Here is a 13,515-nt window from a genome sequence, read left to right on the forward strand (position 1 = left end):
CCAGGGAATCTGCTCCAAACCAAACAAGGCTCGATGAAGGAAAACCAGGGAGAGGTGAGTGGCACAGCTGAGCTTCCACAGGGAGGAGGAGGAGGAGGAGGAGGAGGAGGAGGAGGAGGAGGAGGAGGAGGAGGAGGAGGAGGAGGAGGAGGAGGATGAGGAGGAGGAGGAGGAGGAGGAGGAGGAGACAAAGGAGGAGAGACTGAAAAGAGCTGAGGTGCTGAGGAGCCGGTGGAAACTGCTCAACGGCCAGTGAGAGTTTTGAATTTATGTTTTCTCCGTTAAAAAGAAATAAATAATGTTGAAAAGTGAAAGGTTCCTCTCTGGCATCGTCGTGAGCCTCTTAGCAAACAGCTGCAGTATAAAATAACTGTTTGATAAAATCCACCTGCAGCAGCTTCACGTTCTGAATGAGGAGAAGCAACAAGCTGCTCTCTGAGGCTCGAGTCCTGCTCCATCAAAAGAGAAACACAAAGCTGATCATTACCCAAACACACATAAACCTCCGGCTCCAAACATCCGGACTGACTCGCCCCAAACACACAGACTTTGATCATATATGCTCCAAAACACACACACACACCCACACACACACAAACACACACACCACACAACACAAACACACCTGCCCTCACAATGTGACCCAACTCAAATACCTCAGCGCCTGCAGATGTCCTCATTTGCTCCCTGTGTTTTTAGATTGTGTGAAAGCAACAGAATGAAATCACTTGTAAATATTGATGAAACCAGTTTTAATTAAAGAGACTTGGCCCGGATGACTAACATCAGTGAGGAGGTTATGTTTTCACCCCTGTGCGTCTGATTGTTGGTTTATTTGTGAGCAAGATTACACAATAATTATCAGATGGATTTACACAAATAAAACTTAGATTAAATTCTGGTGCAGATTCGAATCAGGGGCTCGGATCCAGGAATTTTCTTTTTAAAGGTTTCACTGTTTTTTCAGAGAAATTCATGGATCTTGATAATAAAAGCAGACATATTTAGGAGTCTGATATCTTTGAATGTGTGTTGATGGAGCTTGATGGGATTTAATCTGACTCTTGGGCTGTGTTGGAGGTTTGAACTCTCTACATTTACCTTGATTCTCTGACAGTTTGAAGAACTATAAGTTTTGAGGAGGAAACGAACATCAGGTAATGTGGAAACTCACTTGTGAGGATATTTGGCAGGTTATTAAACAAAAGGATGATTGATTACATGGATCGAGCGGACCAGTTGCACTAGTTCTTGCGTATGAATATGAAAAACTGGGTCCAGGTCCCACTCACACACGGCAGCAGCAGGGTGGGTGAGGCGGCACACGGCTCCGGTCGTCCTGTGGGCAGCAGCCCGGTCCGTGAGGCAGCCGCTGGACGTCCCCAACACAGACAGGACCAGCAGCAGCCATGGGAAGACATCACCAGTCATTGTCCACGTGGATATTTCCAACTCTCCTCTGAGTTTGTCGAGACCTTTAACCCTGTGGACCTTTCAGTTCTGTTAGTTCTTCTTCTGATGCAACTGACTCAGTCGACTTCTGAGTCTGTATCTTATCTATATTCAGGGTTTGGTCCCTTTAAGATTCCAGGAGCGTTGACTGTTGCTGAGAGAAAACTTCAGTCTACTGATTCTGTTCCAGTGTCGGAGGGGGGGGGGATTTCTGTACGGCAGCTTTGTATTGAGAAACCTCGTCCTTCGTCCAATCAGAGACGGGCAACTTGTTTGATTCAAAGTTGATGGAAGGACAAACACTGAGGTGAACTGGTCAAAGGGCAAGTTTCTGTCAGGAAAGTGCTAAAATAATCTCTAAATAAACTCTAACACTTGTTATCTCACGAATGAATTCCAATCAGTAAATAATAAAAACTAGAACGGTTGTGTGTCTCCTCTAGAATCATGAGGTCACCATGACCTTTGACCTTTGACCACTGAAATCTGATCAGCTCCTCTTTGAGTCCAAGTTACAACTGGTCAAAATATGAAGAAATTCCCTCGAGACAAACGTGAGACATCAAGAGGCCAGAAACATGTTATGTGAGGGCACTGTGGCCTTGACCTTTAACCTTTGACCCCTTAAATCCTATCAGTTAATCTGTGAGTCCAGGGGAACGTTTGTGCCAAATTAAAAGAAATCTTCTCTTATTGGCTGAGGTATCTGACCTCGATCTTCACCTTTCAGAAGTTACTCCCATGGAGATGAACTCCTGATGGATGTTCACACTAAGTTTGGTGAAAATCACAATTATCTTGTTCAGATTCTCTGTGTGTTGAAATAAACTTACACGGCAGGTTTTATGAAAAATATACGACATTTCTAACAATTCTAACAACCAGAAAATAGATTCTCTACCAATGAGCCTTTAAAGAGAATCACTGACTGCCTATATTCATTGGATTAGAGAGGTGATGTTGGGATTGGCTCTGGAAAAAATTAGATATACAGTACACGGGTCGGAGGTTAAATACGACAGAACCTGGTCACAGTTCATGACACATATCAAGAGTTTGCCTTTTGCCTGAATCCTTGTTCTTATTTAATATGTATTTATCTTTCCCTCTTTCCTTCTCTGATTGCCTTCCTAGTCTTCTCAATGCTTATATTCTGACTGTTGGGAATTTTTTCTTATGTTAAAGGTCCTGGATGTTGGTGTTATGAACATAATGATCAACATAGATTGGTTTGAGTCTTTTCTTTAAATTTATTTATTTATTATTATTAATTTTTTATTTATTTTTTTTTATTTTTTTTCCTTTGGCCTGTCTCTTTTTTGTATCTGTCTATATTTGCTTTCTTCTTTTGGTGTTCTGTCTGTCAGTGTGATACGTGAGTGTTTTTGTGGATTTATTTGTTGGGATGCCATCTGGTTGGGGTGGGGGGCGGGGGGCGGGTGCGCAACTTTTGTAAGAAATGCATAATTAATGATGTAAATGTTTTCAACATGGAAAAATGATAAATAAAGTTGTAAAAAAAAAAAAAAAAAAAGAGAATCACTGAATGTTTCAGGTCCAACTTCCTCTGAACAAAGGCTCTTTGAACGAGTGGAACTGGATCCGGACGCTCGGTGCAACATGAACTCTCTCTGGTGGCGAGTCGCTCGGAGGTGAGTGTCCCAGCAGAGAGACTCTGGTTTGTTCTCAAACCGAACGACACAGACCAGTGAGTTCTAGTCACTGTTTGTACAACAACATGCAGGTGTCTCCTGGTTTGTTACAGCTCTGAACCTGCAGGACAGGAGGGGGCGGGGCTGGGTTCATCCACGTGTCTGTAACATCGTGCTGCAGGGATTGTGTAGAAGGTTACATCGACAAAAAGCCAGAGGGATGTTTCCATAAGAGGAAGAGGAGGAGGAAGAGGAGGAGGAGGAGCTGCAGCCGACGCCCACAGAGTCTGTGAAGCAACACAACACCATTCACCCAGTTCATCAGTCGCACACTCACCTCTGGGGAAATGTATCAGTGGGTCAGAAGGGAAATTCAAGAATATTGTCCCGGTTCTATTCACAGACTTTTAAAAACCTCCCCGATTAAATTACTTAAAGTTTCTGAAACAGCCTCATCGTCCAGAACTGAAAGATGATTGTTGCCTCTTTCAGCTCGGCTTGGTTCTCAACCCCAGATAAACCCACTAGAACCACTTGGAACCAAATCTCACACCGACAGAGGATCATTTAGCAGCTGAGGAGTCGATTCACGATTCTCTGGCAGAGGAGCAGAATCAGAAAAACCTCCCACAGGTCGACTGGATGTGTTGTAACAAACGTGTGTGTCCCTAGTGAGGTCAGCCGAGTGTATTCGAGGTCGTAATGTCAGTGTGTCCTCTGGTGACGCCACCTTCTGAGTCCATGCATTTAAACACCGGGTCAATAACCTCGGCTCTGACATGTGTAGAAACGTTGTCCTCGTGGAGCCAGACTGAAACAAACCGGCACAGGGGGAGGAGTCAACAACATTTATTGCATCCATTATTGCAAAGTGTTCTACATTCTGCAGTTTCCATCCAAAAGAAAACATCACAGCGTCAAATAAAAGAGAAAATCTTCCCAGTTTTAACATTAAAACTCCAGATTCAGATCAAGGACGTTACAGCCTCACAGGATCATCCACCATCTTTGTAGTGAAGTTGTTAAAAAGGAAAGTAAAACCCACTTTATTATCGACAAAAATCATAAATATGAATAAATGGGAAACAAACAGATTAAAACTGAAGTCACACAAAGGCATGAAATCACAATTTTAAGGTTTTGAGTAAAGACCTGTAACCGCCATGCATAGACAAAAATAGACGACATGACAACTTCTCAAAGTGAACCCGAGGCTCAGTCATATGAACCTCCTCCGTGTTAGTGGATGGGATAGACCTACGTGTTCAAGTGTCAGCGTTTCTAATAAGTTCAGTTTTTAATTAGTGATTTGATGATATAAAAACACAGTGAAACATAATGATTGACAGCTAAGGATTATATGTTAGTTGCATTTGTGGACAGCGGGAGGAAGTGGCGATGCGTCGGCCATCTTTATTTACAAGCGATGGTTCCTGCGTTCATCATTTTATCTCATTTCATCGGATCTGAGACATTTCTAAACGCTCCAAGCTGGTGAGAGGCCGCGGTGGCGTGGAGAAGTTTCACAGCTCTGCTCTCAGTTCATGATGTGGAATGTTGAATGACAACTAAATATTAACAAGGAGGCACAATGGCTGCAGTTGAAATAATTCAATTTTGTTCTAAAGTGATATTTACTGTAACTTAAATAGCACAAATCTCTACTTTAAACTGATTTGATTTCAGACTTTCTCAGCAGAAGAAATTTATATTATATTAGAAATCCTCACGTGAAGAAAGGTTAATCATAAAAGTAAAGATGCTTGCATAACATACATGTTGTAAAGTGCTTTGAGTACAAATATTTACAATAACTCCTCCAACATCAACTATTTTACATTGCTCCCAATGATTTGGCAGAAATTTGAATTTGGTCAAACTAGGAAATGAAAAAACTCCAAAAATAAAACTGTTAAAGAAAAGATACATGAAGTTTTTTGGTTTGATGAATCAGGATAAAAATGTTTCATAAACTTTTGTTCATGAGGTTTGTGTTTGTTCTGCTGGTCGTGTGTCTGGTTGTTTAACTTGAGGTTCAGTGACTGGAAGCAAAGAAAGTTTAATTAATTCAAATCGAAACTAATTAATTTAAATCTAATCTGTATTTTTTGTAGTTTCCAAATTTGTACTTTTCTCTATTTAACATGTCTGAATTCAAAATATATAAAAGATAACAGTTATATTTAATTGAAACTTTAAATGTATGAATTCAGTCCATAATAGTTTTGGCATCTTTTTTCTTCCACGGGCTGAAATTGTCTGAAACTAATAAACATCTTTTTTACTTTTACAGCTTTAATCAAACACAGAGTCTGAGCAGAAACTGATTTCAGATTCCAAGGAACCGGAGGAGTCACTTGTCACAGACGTCCTCACAGGAAGAAGTATTTAGTCCAACAGTACAGAAGCTTTATATTTTAGCCTCAGCTGCCACCTACTGGTCAACCCCGGTATCTAAACTGGATTTACGGGGCCTTGATGTTTGCTCAGAGGGCGAGCAGGGATCCAGCTGGAACATTTATTATAACTCAGATGAAGCCTGATGTTTCTACTCTGTTGATTTTCTTTGTTTCCACAGTTTTGGCAAGATCCTGGCTCCACTTTTTCTCAGCTACCGTCCAGGATTCTGTTGACAGGTCTCCGTCCCGGGTGTGTTTCTTTCTGCGTCCGCTCTTCTTTGACCTCATCCTTCCACCTGAATGTCTCAGAAACGTCTCCACAGGTCCTGGTCTCCATCTCACATGATAAACAGTCTTTTCGGCTCGGTGGCGGTCAGTTGGCCACGCCCTGAGGAGCCTCGGGTACCAGGGAGGAGAAGAAGGTTTTGAAGAAAACCCAGGCCGTCCAGATGACGGACACCCGGTGTGGAGGTACTAACACGGCCGCCATTGGTCCTGGTCCGTCGGGTCCTTCTGCTGCAGCGGCCGGTTCCTCCCTTTGTTCCTCAGCCAGTTCGACCGCCTGAAGACACAAGACGACACGTTATCACCCAAACAATCACTTTGGCTGTTTATTTAGATTTCCCTGCCACAGTTGTAATCTGCTGCATTTAAAGGGAACGTGTGTGATGACATGGAATGAAGAGACGACACCCAAACGAAGCCGAGGCCTTGAACCAATCAGACACGAGGACGAGGAGTTTAACAAGTGGATGAAGAAGTAATAATCTGATGGTCTGAGGTGGTTTCTTACTGGATTGGGGTTCGGCATCCTGTCCTCGTTCTGCTGGTTGTGCTGGACCTCAGGGGCCTGCAGGGGGTTGGGTTCTGGAACCTGTTGTCGTCTGAAGGGAAACAAACCTGCAGTGTGTCTGTGGACGAGAAAGACACGAAAGAAATGAAGTGAATGCGGTTCTCTGGTGGTTAAATACAGATAATGTGAACGTGACGTCCACAGTCTGACTCCCAGCACCGTGACCTCTGTGAGGAATCATTTAAAAATGCTGTTGTAAATCATTTGAACCTTTAAAACCAGAAGAATCCTGCAAAGTTTACACATCACACATGAACTTCAACTGCTGAACATTCTCTAGATTCCACAGAGAAGTCCACACTTCCTGTTTAAAAACAAACGATAAAATCCACAGACTCTGAATCTGTGGCAGCACCGAACAAACTGTACTTTGATAAAGAAACTGGAGTTAAAAGGAAGTGAGTGAGTGACCACATCCGCCTGCAGCAGAGGTTTCATCAAACAAAGCAGCTGTGATGACGGATGAACAAAGTACTTTCAGGATCTGTGATCGACTCACAGACACTTTCTCTGACTTCAGACTGAAACCTGAACCAGACCGAGCAGCTTTTATTCACCAGTAAGACGACAGACTGATTTTTAAATTTCCAGTCGCTACTACACAAAGTTCAGTATTTTTAAAACAACATTTAAATCACGGCTCAAGACAAATCAGTCATGTGATCGTTGGAAACATTTTCTAGATGTCACGTATAATTGTGATTATTATTTCACTGTTTGTAAAAGGAGTCGGTTTCTTTCTGTCTACTGTTGTATTGTTTTCTGTGTTTTCCTGCCCAGGGACCACAGATGCAAATCAGCTTTATATTTAACTCTGGCTCGACGTCATTGGTGGAAACTCCCAGGGTTTTGTTTTCATTTGTAAACCTGGGTTTTCTCTCCTCAGAAAGGGAATTGATCAGACTGTGTTGTCTGTGCTTTTGTCTGTTCCTTCTTTCTAAATACTAAACATAAGTGAAACATCCACAACTTAAACCCTGCTACAGTTTAACAGCCTCCTTTGATAAACTGTGACAGATGATGTGTCCACACTGCACCTGTAGTGTTTGCTCTGATGTGAAGCTCTGGTCTGACCGGTTTCAAATGGCTCGGTCGACTCATCGGCTACTTTGTCCTTTGAGTGTGTTGAGATATCTATGTTTTGTTCTCTATCTTATGAATATATTTTACTATATTTTACCTACATTTGTATCCTGTGAATCAATATCAGCTGTGTAGTCTATAGAATTAACAATATTACAACTGTTTATTTTATCTGGAGTGATGTATAACTTCTGGACTCAGGTACAGGGTCAAACACAGAGCGCAACCATTTGAATGTTAATCTGACTGCAAAGTGCAACTTGGGGAAAGCGTGAGAAGGAAATTCATCTAGAGATTTGAAATAATGAAAGCACGGATTCTCAGGAAGGAGAGAGGACGTGACAGGACTAACACAAAGAACCATTTCATAAATTATTATGAGAAAAAGATATTAAATCCTCCTCTAAAGTCTAATCTGCTGGGTCTCTCCACTGTGAAGGACTCCCTGCTTGATAAAGGCACAATGGTGAGACACCTGGTGGACTGGACCTTCTCTCACAATGATGTGCTTGCAAAAAACTGCACTTTGAGAGACAGTTAATTACATGTTTGTGCTCATTTAACAAACTTTAAAGAACCAACATGTCATAATTTGGGGATTTTTAAATTCGAAACACAATTTTAGAATGTGTTAAGTTTCTGACGATGTGTTAAGAAATGATATCTCAGTAGAATCATAGTAGATAGAAGGTAGAGTTCTATTCAAAGGTTTAGACTCTAAACTTTAGAGCATTAAACAAATCTCAGAACCTGACAGTGGGATTTAAGGCCGCGTCCCAATTCCCTCCCTAACACTTGGCCCTGCCCCCTCGTTGTGCACCTGGCCCTCAGTTATTGGTTCATGGTGGTTAAACCTGTGGGCGTAGCTTACTTACAGGTACATGAGGAGGAGCGTGCTCGCCACCATCAGAAAGCGACTCAGGTTGGAGTTGAAGTAGACGATCATGAGCAGGACGCAGAACCTCGCTGCCGAGTACAACCAGTCCAGCCAGTCCCGCTCGATGGCGTCCTCGTCCTCCATCACAGCCCCGCCCTGTGCGTTCATCCGCATGTTCTGGTTGGCCTCCCCCGGGTTGATGAAAGCGCCGTCCTGTGCCGCGTTCTGATTGGCCGGCAGGTTGTCGATGGGGTTCTGATTGGCTAAGGGGGCGGGAACAGGTACTTGGTGGGCAGGGACGGGAGGGAACTGGCCAGTGACTGAAGCCGGGGGAGAGGGGGCGGAGCCCGCCGCTACCATAGCTGCGTGGCTGTTGGTGGAAAAGGAGACAAACGGAGTCATGTGACAGAACAAGGTGAGAGAGTGTGAGACAGACAGAACTGAAATGAATAGAAACTCACTACTGCATGTAGTACTGCCGAGCGTAGACGTGCTGGAGCCACAGCAGCTGCTGGGGGCTGTACAGCGAGTAGGTGGGGAACGCCGGCTGCGCCATGTGAGGCCCCCCCGGCCTAGAGCACGGACATCAGAGAGAGAGAGAGATTAATATCTGATGAAGCTTTTACTGAAATATGAAGAGTAAGCCATTTAAAAACATCCCTAGGGAGCAATTAAACTTAAAATGAACAATATGCTGTTCAAAATAAATAATAATCTGACCTGAGTTAAATTTGAAAGATGATTCTGAGATGTAACAGTCAGTAGAAATGGTAACGACGCTGACGACATGTGAAGTGTTTTGTATAAGTTTGCTTGAAATCAAATCTGAAGATCTCAGCACATCTTCGGATTCTGTGACTTCCAGTTAATCTCCTCCACAGCTGACAGGTGATTTATTTCAAAACCCTGATCTCTGCTCTCGAACCTGAAGCTGTAAAAACACTTTAAACAGATAAAGGAAGTTCTTTCTATGCGTACATTGCAGCAGGCGGCCATGCTGGACTCCCCGGTGGAGCCGGAGCAGCTGGTCTCCTCTGCCTCAGCTCCGGTGAGCTCCCAGTCTGGACTGTGGAGGAGCTGCTGGGACTCGAGGAAGCTGCTGCACGTCCTGGGCTGGAGGGGGGGGCCTGCTCTGTCTCCGGGCTCTGTCGGGGAAAAGAGGAGTTTGAACTCGAGTGTGTGACGTGTGTGCAGTTGTGTGTTTTACGCCTCAGCGCGTCCAGCCACCTGGAGGCTCTGCAGCGTGAGCTCGAGCAGAACACTCGAATGTGTAGTGAAACTGAAGCGAGTTTATCTTTAGCTGCACTTTTTTGATCTGGAAGCTTCAGCTCAGATCTGAAGGACGACAGCTGAAGAGAAAAAACATTTCCTCTCCACGCTCCACTGGAAACCAGGTGCAGCTGTGAGTCTCTGGAACATCGCTTTTCATACACTCGTCTTTTCTAAGGAGCTCTGAAGGAAGAGATTTAACTTTAATCTGATCGACACCAGCACGATAAATCAGCTCCAGTTAATAGAAACACATCAGATGTTCTACTCAGCCAGTTGCAGTTATCTCCCAACAAACAAGCACCTGGGTTTGAAGACTGCTCTGTTGCCTCAATCCACAATATCTCATCTATTCAAAGGACTTTATGAAGAAAGTGCAATATGAGTAAAGATCAGTTCTCACCTTGGGTTCCTGAGGAGGATTCCTGAAAGCACACACGAGATGCAGAGCTGGAGTGGAGTCCGTCTGAGAGAGAAGTGATAAACGTCTGATTAGAGGATTTCAGGGTCAGAGTCTCCGGACATTTTCAGGAACTTCTCCTGCAGCCGCCAAGTAAAAAATGTGTCCTTCATTCTCACAATGACAACAAATGTCTTCTGTTATTTATCTATATCAGCGTGAGACTCCTCAATCCGATCAAATCGTTTGATTGTGAGTCTGGTCTCAGTTTTCTGACAGTTTTACACATCCTGGGCCACAGCTCTTTAAAAAGAACCACAGACTGATCCTCTTCATGGATCTGGAGCAACATGAACCTCGACTGGGATTCACACACAAAAACACACAAAATCTGACACCGCGCTGCTTTGATGAAACACAAAAAGCCTCACAAATCCTCTGTGACCCGTTTCTCCTGAGCCACAGGCTGGAGAGATGAGCCCAGATACAGTTTGCTGCTGTGAAAACACATCCTCTCACTTCCCAGTTTATGAGATAAACCCAGTTAAAGCAAACGCAGTCTTATAACCACAGTCTACTTCGTCCTATTGTTACTACTGTTGATGTCTTTATTATTTACCCACTTCATTTATCAAATTGAGCTTTAAAGCAAAAGTGTATCTTTAATCATAAGTAGAACTATTTCAGGTTGTTGGACTTGTTCTGGTAAAACCTGTAAAACCTTTTAGGATAAAACCCAGTGTGGCACCAACCTGTCTGAAGATGTCTCTGATGTGCAGATGGTCTGGGAGCAGTTTCCCAGAGTAGATGAGTCTCTGGTCAGTCACGGCCTGGAGGGAAGCAGACACACACAGGCTCAGCGGTTTGACTCGGGTCACGTTTCAAAAGCATTGACCACGTTTTCACAGCGACAGTTGGAAACACGCTCGGAAAACTCAGAGCACGTTTGAGTTCGGTGGGAAGAGACAGGGAAGTGGATTCTTATGACAAAAGTCTTAAAGGGGACATATTGTGAAAATTCCACTTTTGTAGTTCTTCTACACGTTAATTTGGGTATCTGGCACTCAAAACAGGTCAATCTGAGGAGGACTGTTTTGAATGATCCTTGTGGTATTTTGACCAAGTATGTTACAGACATTTCATTAAGACCCAAAGGAACCATATCAAACTGTGGTAAAATGGGCATGAGTACAAGTTATTTACATAAAACAGTTGTATAAACAAATTATATAATAACCGTTGCTCTCTGGCCTTGACTGACTACGTGTCAACTAGTTGTCGCTGTTCCGCTGCTCGACACACAACACAAGGTTGTAAACTTTCAGCCACTATCAATTAAATTAGATGAAGATCCAGTGAGAAAGAGACTTGACTGAGTTTAAATATGAAACTCCTCCTTTTGTTTTTTGATGTGTTAACTTACTCATTCAGAAATGTGTGTCTTTGTGTGTTTGATCTCCATGCTGCAGAAGATCCTGTTGGTTTTAGAACTGCTGACTCAGCCTTGTCTCAGTAGAAGCACATGAGGAAGTTTCCCAGGAAGCGACAGTCGATCACTGATCATTAACTTTACTTTGAGAAGCTGGTGAATCACAAGGAGCCTGTTTCCATCTGGACCCACCCAGTGAAGACACCTGCTTCTAAAGCACCTCCTTCAGATAACTTTTAGTATTATTATCATTAATATATCATGTTTGGTTATTATGTGGATTGTTCAAGTAGGTAAACATTATCTCAATGCTTCTTATAAGTTGATATCCACAGTTATTACAATCCCTGGAGTTCAAATGTGTAGTTTAATTAAACTGGTTTTCGAGGGGGTTTCCACATATATCACAGTTATTACATAACAGAAAGAACATAGTTATTGGGCTTTTTGCACTTTTCTTTCTGAGCAGTTCAACTCAAACAATGTTCAGCTGTTATTTCAAACATCTACTGGACATTTGTTAAGTTGATATTGATTCATTGATGATAAACTGAAAGTGTTTCATCATCAGACTCAAGTCAGAGAATCAGGAGGATTTTAAAAACCCACAAGAGGATTTAAATAGAAGTTTAGAATCTGTTTTCATGACTTTACACGGGTTCAAACAATAAACACACACACACAGATAGAGAGACAGACACACACACAGAGAGAGAGAGAGAGGGACAGACACACAGAGAGAGAGAGAGAGAGAGACAGACACAGAGATAGAGAGAGACAGACAGACAGAGAGAGAGAGAGAGAGAGACAGACACAGAGAGAGAGAGAGAGAGAGAGACAGACACACACACACAGAGAGACAGAGACAGACACACAGAGACAGACACACAGAGACAGAGACAGAGACAGAGACAGAGACAGAGACAGAGACAGAGACACACACACACACACACACACACACACACACACACACACACACACACACACACACACACACACACACACACACACACACACACACACACACACACACAGACAGATGTGAACAACTGGCTAGCGTTAGCATGCTAGCAGCTAGCTCTCACCGGCCTGGTGGCGTACACGGCGGACAGACGTGTCTTCAGCTCTCTCACGGTCCAGTCCAAGTCCACGTCCTCCAGGGTCACGTCCTCCCGGACCTGGTTCGGGGTCTTGATGAGGACGCTGATCGTCTTCGGACCGGAAGCCTCCGCGTCCATGTTGAGGCGGAAGTCTGGCGCTGAGTGACGTGTGAGGCTAAGGTTAAATCGTGGAAACAGTGAGAAGCCGCAGAAGAAGAGACGCGACGGACACGACGTGTGTGTGGAGAGTTGTGTAGACTCCTGTTGTGTGTGTGTGTGTGTGTGTGTGTGTGTCAGCTTCTCTCCGTCATACGGGTCCTCAGCTGTTGTTTCCAAACACGCTGGCCGCTCCTGATTGGCTCACAGCACACGTGACGCGATGCAAGGAAACATATTCTAGTGCGCATGCGTAGTAGTTATTGAACAGCAAAGATCGTCTGTGGAGAGAAGATGCGGTGAGGTGCCGAGACTCAGGTGCCATATTATATCAAGAACAAATGATAAACTACGGTGGCCGAGGGTTTTGAAGTGTAATATATTCACTTTTTCTGAATTAAGAAGAAATGTATCTTGTAAATTCAGGAAAACAGAGCCGATTTTTTATTCTCAAGTGAGACACTGCACATTTGAAACAAATGCAAATTAAGAAACACGATGCAAATATTGAAAACATCACTTTGAACGTTTCCAGGAAAGTGATGAACCTGCTGTGGTTCAATGTTTTGTGAAGTTCAATCACCACCAAGGAGCAGACTTCAATCACTTCACATTAACATTTAGAAGAAACACATTAGTGAAACATCTTCGTTTCATCTCAAATCTCCTGTACAACACTCCGCTCCTTATACAATTACTTCACATCATATATGATATGTGTTCATATAAACCATATTGATATTATATATCATTTTATACAATAATATTGTCTTTTGCACACTCTGTCTACATATTCTTAGACTCATAGTATATTATATTACCTATTGTATAGTCAAATACTTATA

The 13,515-nt window shown here is 43.1% G+C and overlaps 2 protein-coding genes across 2 annotated transcripts in view; both read right to left on the reverse strand.

Annotated features, from left to right (window-relative positions):
• cetp (cholesteryl ester transfer protein, plasma) overlaps nucleotides 1-1,638 on the reverse strand; it is an 8,234-nt gene extending 6,596 nt beyond the window's left edge. Inside the window, exon 1 of the mRNA XM_061076053.1 lies at nucleotides 1,293-1,638. Coding sequence (XP_060932036.1) covers nucleotides 1,293-1,431 — 139 coding nt within the window. The 5' untranslated portion in view covers nucleotides 1,432-1,638. The remainder of the gene's footprint in view (nucleotides 1-1,292) is intronic.
• A 3,686-nt stretch (nucleotides 1,639-5,324) lies between these two features.
• Nucleotides 5,325-12,854, reverse strand: herpud1 (homocysteine-inducible, endoplasmic reticulum stress-inducible, ubiquitin-like domain member 1). The gene is made up of 8 exons (XM_061076464.1): nucleotides 12,500-12,854; nucleotides 10,738-10,815; nucleotides 9,989-10,051; nucleotides 9,295-9,461; nucleotides 8,778-8,888; nucleotides 8,315-8,686; nucleotides 6,297-6,414; nucleotides 5,325-6,065 (listed from the first exon to the last, which is right to left on the reverse strand). Exons 1-8 carry the CDS (start codon nucleotides 12,650-12,652, stop codon nucleotides 5,877-5,879), a joined length of 1,251 nt encoding a protein of 416 aa, XP_060932447.1. The 5' UTR covers nucleotides 12,653-12,854; the 3' UTR covers nucleotides 5,325-5,876.
• Between the last annotated feature and the right edge of the window lie 661 nt (nucleotides 12,855-13,515).

Source organism: Limanda limanda, chromosome 8 (assembly GCF_963576545.1).
Source record: "Limanda limanda chromosome 8, fLimLim1.1, whole genome shotgun sequence".
In the NCBI taxonomy this organism is placed as follows: Eukaryota; Metazoa; Chordata; class Actinopteri; order Pleuronectiformes; family Pleuronectidae; genus Limanda; species Limanda limanda.

What these genes read in the sequence shown, in the direction of transcription:
- herpud1 (XM_061076464.1), bottom strand. Translation starts at nt 12,652, where the DNA reads ATGGACGCGGAGGCTTCCGGTCCGAAGACGATCAGCGTCCTCATCAAG. An exon ending in GCATGGCCGCCTGCTGCAAT is followed by an intron (nt 8,889 to 9,294) that starts GTACGCATAGAA and finishes TCCGTGCTCTAG; the next exon opens with GCCGGGGGGGCCTCACATGG. An exon ending in GGATGCCGAACCCCAATCCA is followed by an intron (nt 6,066 to 6,296) that starts GTAAGAAACCAC and finishes TTGTGTCTTCAG; the next exon opens with GCGGTCGAACTGGCTGAGGA.